Genomic DNA, 15,188 nt, shown 5'->3' on the forward strand with positions numbered 1-15,188 from the left:
GGTAAGTTTAACCTTGCCATTCTCAGATGCGCTCAGAGTGCTCTTACCATTCTAGGTGAATGGTCCTATCCTTCCTCCCAGCCTGACCCTCTGACCAAGAGCGTCCTCATTCTACATCTCCAGCTGCCTCAAAATTTTCTGAAGGATCTTACTTATGCTTAAATTTTTGCTGCCAAGATCCTTCAGGGGCTACTTCCATCCCAGGTACCACACAGAACCCAAAAGTCTTTCACCTCTAAGCAGACCATGGTATCAGTGTTTTTTTGCCTTCTGCCTACTGTCTGACAACAACCACTTTCACACATTCACCCAAGCTACTGCTCTTAGAAGACATGCCGCAAGCATACGTACAAGTCTTTCTTATTGATCTCTTTTAAGTATCTTCCCTTAAAGTCTTTAGAATCTTAGTGTCCCCAGAAACACTGAATACAGCCAGGTTACTGCTTCATTAGCTCCTTATATGCTACCTGTATCGTAAATACTGCCCAACTTTATAAAAATATGAGTATGTGCTCGTTCCTGATTTAAGCCAAATTTGTACGATGATTTGCTAGTCCACAGGTCCAGTTTTAATGATTGTACAGCAATGGCCATAGGCATATAAGTAATAATATAAATTAATACTAAACAACTAATTACCTAAAATAATGCTACACAACTAGTATTAGATGCACTGTGCCACACAAAAGGTCCATTTTGCCCATAATCCTTCGTCTAACACTGGTTTTGTATCAATGTCTGGGGAAGAATGAAAGCAGAACAAACACATATATAGTAGCATCCCAGGTTCTAACTAATTTCAGCATAAGGACATCCTGAATCATATAATAGTTTTGGTATTTCTAGTAACTATCAATGATCTCTCTGTATGTTGGGGAGTATCCCCTAGAATGCAAAGGAGTGTAAAGTTTTAGCATCTGCAGCCTTTGCAATGGGTTCCTCGGGTCTGCCAGTCTCCAGCATGAAGAGCTGCCTCCTATATTTAGATGGAAACCTCCTACCAACTTCATAAAATGCCCTGTAGATCTTGTAGCAGAAGAGACAATGAACAGCCAGCCCTGACCACTCTTCCACGCCACACATAATTCTATAATTTCCCCCTTTAGGCTCTTTTCAAGCCAGATGATGGGCATTTCTGACAGCTGAAGACAGCTAGCTCAGTAGTTCTTCACCCAGAAGCTGTCTGAGGCCTTTGATGATCCTTGTTGCCCTTCTCTGATGCTTTCCAGTTCTGCTAAATGTTTTTGACCGGAACTGCACAGAGTACTCAAGAAGACAGCAAACCACAGCTTTACACAGTAGTATACTGAGGTTCTATGGTTGGCTTTCTGTTCACTTCCTAATGATTTCTAGTATTTGATTTGCTTTCTGACCACTGAACAATAAGCTAATGCTTTCACAGAACTACCACTTATAACCCCAAGATCTTGCTCCTAAGGGGTAATAGTTACCTTGGTCTTAGAAAAAGGAAAATATTTTTCTTTCCGATTGAAAGTCCCCCAAAAGCCTCAGGAATGTGTCTGAAATGACACTGTTATGCTAAGAAAGTGATTTATTATTATTATAACTTAAAAGGAGCGTGGAATTAAAAATAGAGTGAAAAGCCTTAAATCTTTTTATGGAGGACAAATCTAAGACGACCAGCCACTGTTTTTATCAGTTTCTGATGCTTTTGTGCTTAAACAGGAACGTCTGTTCAAGCGGTATATGCATTATTGTTTTAGGGAAAGCATGAGCAGGGCTTCACAGTTCTCACTGAAGTTAATTTCTGAACTATGTTTACACATGGTCTTAAGTTACTTTTCTGAGAACATAGAATAACTGTTTTACATTTAGCAAGGTTTAGCTTCACCAAGTTTCCTTAATAAAACACATTTTTGTAAAGATATAAACAACCATGTTAAAATGTCCATATTAACTTATTCTGAGAGCAAACTACGTGGAACAACGTTCTCGTATGACAGCATTTTATACACACTCCACAGTCTGCGCAGTTATAAGAGGAGGAGTTTAGGCAGAAGACCACAAAGGACAGTTTTACCACCATGTGTTCTTTCAAACATCACTCGCGTTAATCTTATTTGTTTCTTCTTTGTTTTCTCCCTGTCTCTGAAATCTTCTCAAAGTAGCAGAATGATCCTTCTCAAAAAGAGAGACCTATCACTGCTTTGAGAGAGGTCGTGGTAAAACCCCAAACATGGCAGACACTTAAATGCACATAAGCAGAACAGTACTTTCAAAGTCAATTAGCTTGAAACTACAAATATGTTCAAGCGCTCTTTTGGATTAGGACCCCACAGGCAATTTATAGCCTTGGCTCCTACAGCTCGCTGCATTTTTTACTTCAAACCATTTTAGCTCAGCCACACAATAACAATAAAAGTTTTGAAATGTTATCTGACCAGGAACAAAACCATTCTGTTCTATTTTTCTAAGATGAAGATGGCAATTGATAATTAAAAAAGGTAAGGCCTTTCATACAGACCCTTCCCTACCTCTCTGTATTGGGTTTGCGTGGCAGAGCTTTGGTAGCAGGGGGGCTACAGGGGTGGCTTCTGTGAGAAGCTGCTAGAAGCTTCTCCTATGTCTGATAGAGCCAATGCCAGCCGACTCCAAGACGGATCTGCCACTGGCTAAGGCTGAGCTAATCAGCAACAGTGGTAGCGCCTCTGTGATAACATATTTAAGAAGGGGGGAAAAAACCGGGAAGCGGCAGCCGGAGAAGAGAGGAGTGAGAATATGTGAGAGAAACAACTCTGCAGACACCAAGGTCAGTGAAGAAGGAGGGGGAGGAGAGGCTCCAGGCGCCGGAGCAGAGATTCCCCTGCAGCCCGTGGTGAAGACCATGGTGAAGCAGGTTGTCCCCCTGCAGCCCATGGAGGTCCACGGTGGAGCAGATATCCACCTGCAGCCCGTGGAGGACCCCACGCTGGAGCAGGTGGATGCCTGAAGGAGGCTGTGGTCCTGTGGGAAGCCCATGCTGGAGCAGGCTCCTGGCAGGAGCTGTGGAGCCGTGGAGAGAGGAGCCCACGCTGGAGCAGGTTTGCTGGCAGGACTTGCGATCCCACGGGGGACCCACATTGGAGCAGTCTGTTCCTGAAGGACTGCACCCCGTGGAACGGACCCATGCTGGAGCAGTTCGTGAAGAACTGCAGCCCGTGGGAAGAACCCACGTTGGAGAAGTTCGTGGAGAACTGTCTCCTGTGGGAGGGACCCCACGCTGGAGCAGGGGAAGAGTGTGAGGAGGAAGGAGCGGCAGAAACAACGTGTGATGAACTGACCGCAACCCCCCTTCCCCGTCCCCCTGCGCTGCTCGGGGGGAGAGGTAGAAAATCGGGAGTGAAGTTGAGCCCGGGAAGAAGGGAGGGGTGGGGGGGAAGGTGTTGTTTTTTTTAAGATTTGGTTTTACTTCTCATTATCCTACTCTGATTTTGATTGGTAATAAATTAAACTAATTTCCCCAAGTCAAGTCTGTTTTGCCCATGATGGTAATTGGTGAGTGATCTCCCTATGTCCTTATCTCGACCTACGAGCCTTTTCCTCATATTTTCTCTCTCCTGTCCAGCTGAGGAAGGGGAGTGAGTGAGCAGCTGTGTGGTGATTAGTCCGGCTGGGCTTAAACCACGACACTCTCTCTTGAAAGTATATATTGAACTCGGATAGTTTTTCAAATCTGCACAACTGTGAACCAGAATAGAGCTGAAGCAGTGTACGAGGGTAAAGGAAAAAGAAAAGAGGGTATTGACAATACTAATAAGAAGCTATTTTCCTTAGGTTGTTTATACAGTCCTTGGTGGTAGACAGGCTCCAACACGGCCAGGGCCAACGAAGTAACCATTGGTCAGAATCGCTCTGTGGAGCGGCCTCTCTCTCCACTGACTACACAAGCACACGCTCTCTGTTAGCTGCCTAGGGCAAAACGCTATGACTGCTCACCTACACCATTGAAGCCAGGTCTTAAGACCCTGCTTTTCCATTTTAATAAGCCTTGATGTCCAAGCTGCTCTCTGAAATTCACTCCCTAAAAGACTGATCCTGACAAGACCTGTACAATGTTCTTTATTTGTAGCCCATTCTTGCATTGTGAATAGTCTGAATGAAGTTCATGAGAGTATCTGTTGTGAAAGCAATTAGAATGAATCTAAAACTTTGCTCAATCTGTCAAGATAACTTTGAGTACTGCACGGGAGTTCAGATGAAGAGAAAGTCCTAGAAATCTGTATACATTGGCTCTCAAAACAGACTAGATGAAGTTAACTAATAAGACTTTTAATATTTGGAGACAGAATCAATCTTTTCATAAGGGTGGGTTTTTTTTTTTTTTTGAGACTAAGTCAAAGTTATGCAAGTCTTCCATATAAAAAATTCCACAAAAGATACAGAATGAGGAACACCAGGCATATTCTTTGATCTACTGAAGACAGCTTGAAATGCTCTCAGGCAAAATAGAATCCAAGAGAAAAAGACACAAAGAAATGTTCCTTCAATACCTTAGATGACTAGTAATGGTGACCGCTTTCAAGCATGCAATTCAGGTTAAACAATATATTGCAGTCACCAGATGGGTCACCTACAAAAGGAAAGTAGGGTCAATTCGTAAACCCTCTCTAAGTGGTGTCACCAACATATTTATTATTGCCAAATCAAACCATGATGACAAGATAAGAAGCAGATGGCAAGGTTTGCATTATTTTTCGTCTGGAAATGAGACTTTAAATAAAAAAAAAAAACAAATGAAATACAATATTTTTTCCATAAGATTTCTGGAGGAAAAGAATTTGCTTTGAGCGATACAAAATGAAATTTTTCAGGTTGCTGGATTAGGAAAAAAAAAAGTCTATCAATGACTTCTCCATGCTGGGAAGACTACCTTTTTTTTCTTTTGATAGCTCCCAAGAAAGATAAAGCCTGAAGAGAAACCCCCCTTTGCATTTCTATAGCTCGAAATTGTTTTCTGTGAAATGCAGGCTGGTCACACCTTTAGGAATGCAAGGCTTTGTGTAAAAATATACAATTGAAGACAACACTACATGCAGACTACAAACCAAAAAAGCAGACAAATCATAAAGGACGTATAAGCCAAAAAAGTCAGATGGAGCCTTCCTGAATTTATTCCTTAGATGCACACTAGAAATATCTATGTTGTGCCCATTAATGTCTCATAAAACATCACAATATATTCTTAGAACATGGAATTAAAAAAAAAATATGTAAAAGCTCATTTTACTAATCAGAATACTCTGTATGTGGTAACTGATAGAAATCTGTGATGCAATTAAATTTACCCTAGAACAATTCTTGAAGTCTCAATGTTTATCTTACTTTTAAAAAATAAGGCTTTTACTTCCAACATTAAAAATCCCAGGCCACTACATGACACATTTGCTTTTACTTTTCCAAAAATCAATAACATTTTTTCTTTTAAAAAAGTCCTTATGTGATAATGAATAAAGCACAGCATTGCTTTTAATAGTGAAACAAGTAACTGTTGATGTGACTAAAATTCTCCAAGTATCCAATTCCTTCAAGATATCTGTAAGAAAAAGCATATCGTTACAGAAACTTTGGTGGTCATCTAGCTGTTTACTCACCCATTTCCTGCCTGGTACTGCAGATTCCTGTCCCGTATTTTTGTAACTCTATGGTCACAGTTTTCAAAGCATTAACTTCCGTTTCTGCAAAGCCGAGGTAGTTATAAGAACCCATATTGATTACATTCTTGATAGTCCTTCCTGTAAACCTATAATTAAAGCAGATTTTAAAGAATAGTGCAACTTTCCATCCAACCCCAAAGAAAAATAAAAGAAAAAGCCCCAAAATTTTCCCACCAAATTTTGTTCCACTGTCAAATTCCTATTTGGGAATTTACAATCCTCATACTTTAACGTTCCAAAAGGTTTTCCAGCCTTTCTCTTTTCCTGACTAAATACTGCTTCTTGCTCAGAATGTTTTCCAGGTTCCAAGCTGTAGATGGCAATATACTGGTATTAGGTGAAAGAGTGCTTTTGTGGATTTAAATAAACAAATCAGCCTAGGACTTTATTTAAGGAACAACTTATAGACACTATTTTTTCAAGCAAATTGTCAACAGCTTCCACAAAGTCATCAGTGTTCACATACACACAGAAATTAAACATGAGGAAAATGTTGTGGGGAACACTATGATACATTCTCAATAAGCTGAAATATAGTCAACCTACACATTGTCTATGTGGTGAATTTCCATATCTGTTTAGTTCAGTAACAGTTGCGATATACTGAAATCTTCAAGCTGTAAACTGCTTAAAACTCACTGGTGAAGACTCGCTATGTAAGAAAGAAGCCATATTTACGCAATGCAAGAAATTATGATTTAAATCCTAACCAAGGGATACAACAAATTTCGTCGTAATATTCTGACTAAAGGTCTGTTGTTAGAAATGAAGCGTAAGCAGTCTTACTTGTGCTGACACAGCCAAACAAAACCCATTTGTGATAGAGTTCAGTCCTTTCCATACTGCATTTCCAAACAATGTTCAGAAGAAAGGGGACGGATTGTCAGCACGGTACTGATTTCAGAAAAAAATATGCTGATGTACGTTAGTCGAGGATCTAGGTATGAGGGGCTAGATGCAACTTTCTGTGCTTTGCAGATGTATCAGGAGTATTCTTATGAAGCTGACAGCTGCAGAGTGTAGGCTGACTCACCTAAATGTCCAGTTGTAATCATCTGTAACGCGTTCCATGAGGTCAAACTGTGGCCCTGGGACACTGCAAATTGGACGATTCCAGTTATCCCGTATTCTCATATAGAGGTTTCTGGTGTAAAAGTTCTCAAAATCTTGATAAAGTGGCACAAAATCCTGGTTTGAAAACATGCACAGGGTTATGTTGCTAGGAAAATGTTTGCTTCTGTAACCAAGTCATTCCCATTAAAAAGGAAAAACTGATTCATTAGTAAACAGAGAGTTATAAAGGCCACATGTTCCTATGTCACAAACAACTCCAATCAGCAAATATCTTACATTAATTCCACTGAAATACAGTATTAGCTTTTTGGGGGGTGGGTTGTGTGGTTTTTGTTGGGTTTTTTTTTTTTTGTGTGTGTTTTGTGTGTTTTTTTTTTTAAATGGTCAACAATTTATCTTAATTCTCTGGTCCAATATTTGGAAAGTTGGAAATGGAAGAACTTGTGATTCTTTCACTTGGAGAAACCAAATGCTTCAAATTGAGCATTTTGCTATGTGTGGAGCAGATTGCAAAACTAGGATAAACAACTCATATTTCATGAAACGCTGGATACATTAGATTAGAGCTAGTCCAATGTAATTGATCCAGGCATTATTGGCCTAGACTGGACATGCAAGCAGTCAGTTAAGACAACTAGGTTTGTTGACAATTAATTTCGATCTATGGATTTTACTTGGAAATTAAATTAAAAGAAAGGTATGGAATCTAAACAAAGTTTTATATGAAACAGCAATATAGCCATATTAGACACTGGATACAATAAACTGATAAAATAACATGGCATGTAGTTACATATGTGGGAGACTGGAGAATTAAATGAACATGTAATCTGTGGTGGATGGCAAAAAGATATAACTGGCATGTCTGGAATCAAAATAGCTCAACAAATGGCCAAATAATGAAGCGAGTTGAAAAGGCTATTCCATGAGAATGCTGATAAAAAGACTGCACCATGATATTTCATTAAGTAGCACATGCATCTTTGCAAAGCCAAAACAGGAAACAACTTCGGGAATTTTATTTGTAAGAGGAACAGTTAAGATTATTCGCATTTTTCCTCCATTATGCCAGGTGTTATTGTAAACGATGGCTCAAACTGCACAGAAAAGGAGGAGGAACAAAAAAATCTAAATGAAGTTAGAAGGCAATTGAGCTTGCTGATGTGCAAGTTTCACTTAGAACTATGTGGGATGAAAAAAATTCTAAGTCGGGACTCACAAGAATTCAGGCTACATTCACTTTGTGGTGGGACAATGATTCCTGAGTGCTCTGTGACCATCAGTTCAGCAAATACAAGTCAGTGATTACAAAGGTGTTAGCACTGCCTATTGCTATGAAGAACAAAGTAAGACAGCCAGATGGGACAAAGAAAAACTGGTGTTTAAAAGATTTGGAGAGATGATATATTTAACAATAAGGCATTTCTGAGTTTTCTTTTTCTGTGGATTGACCTAATACACTGAGATTATTTTGCTGAGAATATTCTGACACTCTTAGAACAAGGTGAACATCTCTCTGGGTGAAAATTATGATTTTACATATATATAGGTACATATTCATACACGTGTTTAACTATACTCCGTTGTGTGCCATTCCTCTCATCCCTATGCAATGTTCTTCTCTAAGATGAAAGTTGTCTGCCTCGTTACTTTGCTAGGTTACTGTACATAACTTGCAAGCAGGGGAAAAGTCAGCTGTGGATAATGTCTTTTTCATACATACTTTTTGTTGTTCTCTCTCTGCAGCAATGTTACGTTTTTCTAGTCCCCAGGCTCTCATAAAATCTCGCAGGTAGCCAAATATTGTTCCCACTCCAAAACCCAGGAAAGTAAGAACAGCAACATACATCGGTGCCTGTTCAAAGTGCTCAATAAATGTTTTTTTGTAGAGAGTTCCATTTGATATGCCATTCTTCTGAAAATACAGAACAGAAACTTGTGATTAATACATTTAATCTCATCAAAGCTTAGACCTTAGACCTCAAGGCAAATCTTTTTCTCTACTACACCACAAATTAGGAAAGGCATTTAGACCTCACACTGTATCAGCTGATGCAACTTATACCTGAAGAGGAGGACCTTTAACACTGCAGTTTTTACTGACCGCTACAAGTATCTTCCATTTTCTCTTCTCTACACCAACATCCTCAATTGCAGGTGTCTTCAACACCAATCCCTTGCGTATTTTGAAACACGTGAAACTTATGAAAGATTTGCAACATATTCTTGTGTAATTGGACAATTATTTCAAAGGTGATTAAATGGAAACCATGATACTCTGCTCTTGCAAGACAGAGCTATAAAAAGGGAAGGGCAGCATTAAAAACTCACCTACACTGCGCCTGACTCTGCTTCTGGAAGTCTTGTGTAACCCATTGCAGCAACTAACCTATACACAACAAGTCCTGTCTGAAATAGGGCACCTTTACCATGATGTTCTTCAGATCTGAGGAAGTATCCAAACCAGCTATGATCCCAGACTCCTATTTCTGTTCTGATTTCATAAATGCTTTTATTCATATTTTCAGTGATCTGTTCCATACTTATAAGGGTATTGAAAAAAAAAAAGAAAAAAAGAAAAAAAAAAAAGAAAGGAGAGACACACAGACACCCTGCTTGTTGGAATTAGTGACCCTATTGTGAGCAACTCCTAGACATTTACAACCATGTGTGGACAAAATATTTTGTCTTGAAAATATTCTAGAATTTCCATTTTCCAATTAAAGAAGCCAAGTTTTTCAGTTGCAGTCTTCTCAAACTAAGTTATATTTAGTAGGCTTATCAGATTTTTCTTTGGAAGAGAGGTAACTCCCTTATTTTTGCAAAATATGATAGCATTTACACTTACTGTCTAGTAACATCCAACCTGCTAATTCAAAAATAACAAAATGTAATCCAGAAAAAACTGCCCTCTGGGGGCAGGGGGAAGACACAAGACACACATTTTTGAGCATATTATAAAGCAAGACTACCGACACATGAAGAAATACCATTAATACTTGCTGTCTGTGGGATGGATGAACTAAAACAAGTAGATTATCTATTTCTGTAATGCAGCAAGCTGAAATAGAATAATTATATTAAGAACAACTGCAAATTCACTGTGCTTGTCAGACCTAGAGTATTATTGATCTACATACTGCATTAAAATGCCTTTATCCTCAAAAGATTTTGATTTCAGTAGTAAGTTGCTGTCCAACCCTGGATTCACAAAGTTTTCTTGGGAGAGAGAGAGAAAGGAAAAAAAAAAAGGAAAAAAGGGTGTTGGGCACAAGATAGAATATAAAGATTTTGAAGGAAACCCAAAAAGGAAAAAATTGCTGGTAGGGCTGAACAGAAACACATTTAGACTTTGGAAAGACTTATTGCCCTGCAAGGGAGAAGGGATGCAGGGCTGCCTCTCACCATGTGAGGGTAGACCTTTGAAGCAATGCTACACACGCACTCCTACCTCAAGCTAATTGCTCTTTTAGGGCAACCTATTTACCATGAAAAACACTTTATGAGGATGAGGTAAATACGTGGTTCAAGTCTTATTTCACATGAGCCACAACAGCTGTGTGCACACAGCAACAAGATAAAGTAAGTATTTCATCAAGGATTAAGCTCAGTCATATTATCTTGTATTTGCCATGGGCTAAGGAGCATACTTATGGTCATCTACGGCAATTCAATTGACATTGTAGCTTGTCAAGCTGTGAGGATGTGATAATGCACTTGAGCTCAGAGGAGAGAATTAGCATGATGATTCTGTTTATCAATTTTATTAAGAAACACTTTGCTGTCATACGTCTTTTTGGTAAAGGAACAGGGAATCTCATATCAGACTCCTGCATTGCAAAACTCTTCTTCCACACTAATGCTCTTTTGTTATGGAACTCTGATTTCAGCTGCTGCTGTTTTACGCAGTCAGTATGACATATATACTTAAACATGGAACCACTGTCACCTACTATCCTTAATACAAACAGCTAGTAGTAAATGGCATCAATAGTAGTAAAGTACTAAGAATGCAGAGTCAGACTGTGACCCATATTCTCCTGTCCATGAATGATGAAAACCAAGAGTCTTCAAATAGCCCAAGGTTAGTACAAGGCTGGGAGAACAAATTCAAAAAAATACAGTGACATCTTGTCTAAAAACTAAAGTGAGGAAAACAGAGAGCATTTCATCCATCCCTAGAGTCCCACAAAAAAGTAGACAAAGAGTCTCAGGATCGGAATAACCAAACTAAATGGATTTGCTGCTTCTGGAGAGTGGTAATGTGGATGCTTTTGTGCAGCATTTAAAATCCAAGCACTGGGATACGTGTGACTGACTGAACATCACGAGAACGTTCAACAATTTCAGCCAACCTAAACGGTCAGTGGATGAATGATCAATTGCCATTTTGCATTACATTACTTCTGACTTTTTACAAGTTATTGTAAAGTTTTATTTGAGAGGAAAGAGGTGGAATTGGAGACTGTGCCTTTAAAGCACTTAGACAGTGAAGATAGATGTAACTAAGCTGTTGCTGGCACCAAAATCAAATACAGCAGGTCTCCTACAAATGCCTGAAATGATTCAAAGGTCACTAGTTACACTAGTTACACACTGGGTGCTCTGCTGAATTGTACACTCACAAGTATATTATTATCTGTAATAACACCTGTAGCAGACTACATTTTCTAGCTCCATACCTTAAATGTAGCAATTCTAAGTAGCAGATGATTAGACAAAGATTCTAAAAAAAACCAAACCAGAGAATAATGCTTTCCTCAGTATATTCTCCCAACTTCCGGCAATTGGTGGCTTTGAGATTTTGTGAGCCTGAGATTGTCTTATCACATTTAATAGTCATCAGGGGATAACTATGAATTTGCTCATCATGTTTGAACCCACAAATACTGTGGAAATGAATTGTGAATTTTGATAATTGATTTAATCTGTAAAAAAAGTATTTCCTTTTTTATTATAAAATTGCCTGATAATTTAATTTGACAAGTTACTTTGACCATTGTTGTCTGTTCAGCTTTCCTACTCAATCAATTACACAGCTCCTAATTTTCTGTACTTAAATGATTTCAGCCTCTCCAGTTGTCTCTTCCCAAGCATAAGAATCTTAATTTATTTAATTCTAGTCTAGTGCAGTGTCCTTGTCCTTACACAGATTTAAAAAATAAAAAAATTTAAAAAAATCTATATTTTAATGTTCAACTTCCTCTTCTCTCTGCAAAGTTCAGTAATACCTTTTTGAGATTCAGGGGAAGGGAATTAAAATTGCATACAACACTTGAGGGCACATTATGGGTTTATACATCTGCAAATGATGCTTTGTCTTGTTTTCTGTTGCTTTTTTAAAGATTGTTAACATTCAATTGCCTTCTTGCCACAGTTCACAGTTTCAGAAATATCTCTTGTGATTACAATCTATCCTTCCTCAGTTGCAGTAAACACCTAATATAGAGCACACTGCTACTCGTGCATTGTTAGGATCATTTCCCCCTCCAATTCATTGATTGTTTTTTATTTAGTGATCTGCAATTTTGTCTACTGTTTTATCAGCATTACACACTACCAATGAGAACTTTCTGCAATGCTTGTTGTCCAGAGATAGATTTTCACTACCCTGAAGAATTCGGTATTGTCAACATATATTGTCACCTATTTCTCCTCACCCCTTCTTCCAGACCACTGGTAAAAACGTGAGAGAGCACAGGTCCAATAAGAGATCCCTGGGGGACTCCATTCCCCGCATCTCCCTGGTCACCTTTTGAAAAATCGTATCTTATTTGTAACCACCCATTTCTCTGGCAAAAAGGCGAACTTAAGCAGCAGTCCAGAGTTATTCAGCAATTTTGTCTGGCTTCTGTCATGGTTTAATCCCAGCTGGCAACTAAGCACCACAGAGCCGCTCGCTCAGTCCCCCCAGGTGGGATGGGGGAGAGAATTGGAAGAGTAAAAGTGAGGAAACTCATGGGTTGAGATAAAGTCACTTTAATAGGTAAACCAAAAGCTGCACAGGCAAGCAAAGCAAAACAAGGAATTCATTCACCACTTCCCATGGGCAGGCAGGTGTTCAGCCATCTCCAGGAAAGCAGCGCTCCATCACACGTAACTGTTACTTGGGGAGACAAACGCCATTACTCCGAATGTCCCCCCTTCCTTCTTCTTCCCCCAGCTTTATATGCTGAGCATGACATCATATGGTACGGAACATCCCTTTGGTCAGTCGGGGTTCAGTTGTCCCGGCTGTGTCCTCTCCCAACTCCTTGTGCACCCCCAGCCTACTCGCTGGTGGGGCGGTGTGAGAAGCAGAAAAGGCCTTGACTGTGTGTAAGCACTGCTCAGCAGTAACTAAAACGTCCCTGCTTTATCAACACTGTTTCCAGCACAAATCCAAAACACAGCCCCATACTAGCTACTATGAAGAAATTTAACTCTATCCCAGACAAAACCAGCACAGCTTCCTTTAAAAATCTCGAGTAAATACCCTTTTGTGATGTGCTATTCCACATTTTATTGGCTTGTTTTAAAAATTCTGCTGGCATTCCAAATCAAAACAGTTTCTCAGTAGTCTGCCACAGAATAAGTATACTTTCCAGCCACAAATGCAAGGAATCTACTAATGCAATGTAAAGACACCCAACACAGAAAGGCTATAGGTGAAATTCAAAACAAATGGATGTTTTGTCATGGAGTTTGACAAATGTAGGATTTCATTCACTTCTCAGAAACTAAAAGCACAATCGGGATATGCAGCTTCTGTGTGTTGAGTCTCTGCTTAGCTTATTAGATCATGCTATCTTGTACTCTGCTGATACCAAAGGCCACATTGGCAGCTCAGCCTCGTAACTCTGTAGCACATAGTTATAGAGAACCCATATCAACAGATCTGGCAGTGGCCTTAAACCACAGCTGCAAATTGGTTTCCAGTAAGACACTTACAGCAAGAGAAGTCCTGGGCAAGATTTTGATGTCAAGGAAGTCAACAGGAGTGATATCAATACAGTAAAGTCAGCTTTAAGTGCAATACCTCTTAGATCCCCATATTCTGTAGTTATCCAAAGTATTTTGAAACTCTCCCTTAATGAAGAATCCCCTTCTAAATGCCTTCAGTTTTTAAAATGGAGAAATTATCACTAGCACTAACAACAAATCTAACAGTGCTATTAGAATGGGCATCAGTATAAAATACTGAATATAATGGCCACACAATCTTAATCAAAATACCTTGTTTTAATAATAATGTAAGCTAACCTCAAAGTCTATTTAAGAACACTCCTAGCAACACCTTTTTAAGGGATAGTTACAAAACATGATATTTGCATTAGCAAAGGAAAATAAAAGATAACTATGTAATAGCATGAATAATACTTAAATATTTGTTCATACTACCCTTAAAGTGAGGGGAGAAATTTTCATTGCATTTAGGTCCTGCAGCCTGTGGAACAGTGCTGCTTGGCATGAGCCTGATTTGTATCAAGGACAGAGTTAAGCATTGAACAGCACAAACACAGTGTCACAGTACTAAACCTCTGTGCTGGCCCTGAGTAATTTGCTAGTAAAGAGGTAACCACTTATCCTGGTGTAAGTTGGGAGTAAACCTGTGTGAGTGGAGTTGCGTCAAGGAAACTGAGACCCAAGAACTCATGTTTTCACGCAAGTCTGTTCTGTAGAGGCAACATAAACTCTAAAGAAATCAAGAAATCCCAATCTGCTTTTGGAAACCTCTCCTTAATTAAATATGTTCTGAGCTATTATGGCCACTTCCAATACAGCAGCAGTAGGTGCAGATAGCTATAGCCTTGAAATAAAACTACTGGGAGAATAATAAAGTCTTTGTCTTTAAATATAAGCTCCCCACTAGGAATAGAATCTGATCCAGAAGTGGATGAAACTTTATTTTACTCTCCCTCAGCTTAGGAAGAAAGTTTCATCTGTTTCTGGATCTGATTTTATCATGTTGTGGCATACAACCTATTGAAAAAGCAATGCAAGCTGACTGATCTACATAAAGCTTCCATGACAGATATGAAGAGATAGGTGTTGAAAACTGTGACCCAAGTGATAGGTGTGTTTGCTCAATATCTGCCAGATTTCAAGACAACATTGAAATCTTGAGCAAATTAGGACAGTACATTACTACAGCTGAAAACTGACAGGAGAACAGACTGATAATCACTGATGAATATCTGATTGCTTGCAGATGGTTTGGTTCTACACAGATGTTTCCTCCCTAAAATTAGAAGAAAAGTATCAGGGACAAGACCCTAATGCAGGTGATTTTAGATGTCCTAGGATGTGTGACACATGGGGATGACAGGACCTATAGAGGCCCATACCCTTCTGGAGCAGAAGCTGAAGATGGGGTACTACAGGGTCTCATTTTAGCCATGAGAAGGGTATGGTCCAGCTGAATCCCACTCAGAGCTTGCCACTGGATAGTCACAGTTTGAAGTGGCTGGTGTGCAATTC

At 39.3% G+C, this 15,188-nt stretch overlaps 1 protein-coding gene across 1 annotated transcript in view; it reads right to left on the reverse strand.

Annotated features, from left to right (window-relative positions):
- Positions 1 to 15,188, reverse strand: part of SPTLC3 (serine palmitoyltransferase long chain base subunit 3) — an 85,087-nt gene that overhangs the window by 45,398 nt on the left and 24,501 nt on the right. The window contains exons 2-4 of the mRNA XM_059828586.1: positions 8,452 to 8,643; positions 6,688 to 6,842; positions 5,592 to 5,740 (exon numbers count right to left, since the gene is read on the reverse strand). Of these exons, the coding sequence (XP_059684569.1) occupies positions 5,592 to 5,740; positions 6,688 to 6,842; positions 8,452 to 8,643 (496 nt within the window). The remainder of the gene's footprint in view (positions 1 to 5,591; positions 5,741 to 6,687; positions 6,843 to 8,451; positions 8,644 to 15,188) is intronic.

Source organism: Gavia stellata, chromosome 23 (genome assembly GCF_030936135.1).
Source record: "Gavia stellata isolate bGavSte3 chromosome 23, bGavSte3.hap2, whole genome shotgun sequence".
NCBI lineage: Eukaryota > Metazoa > Chordata > Aves > Gaviiformes > Gaviidae > Gavia > Gavia stellata.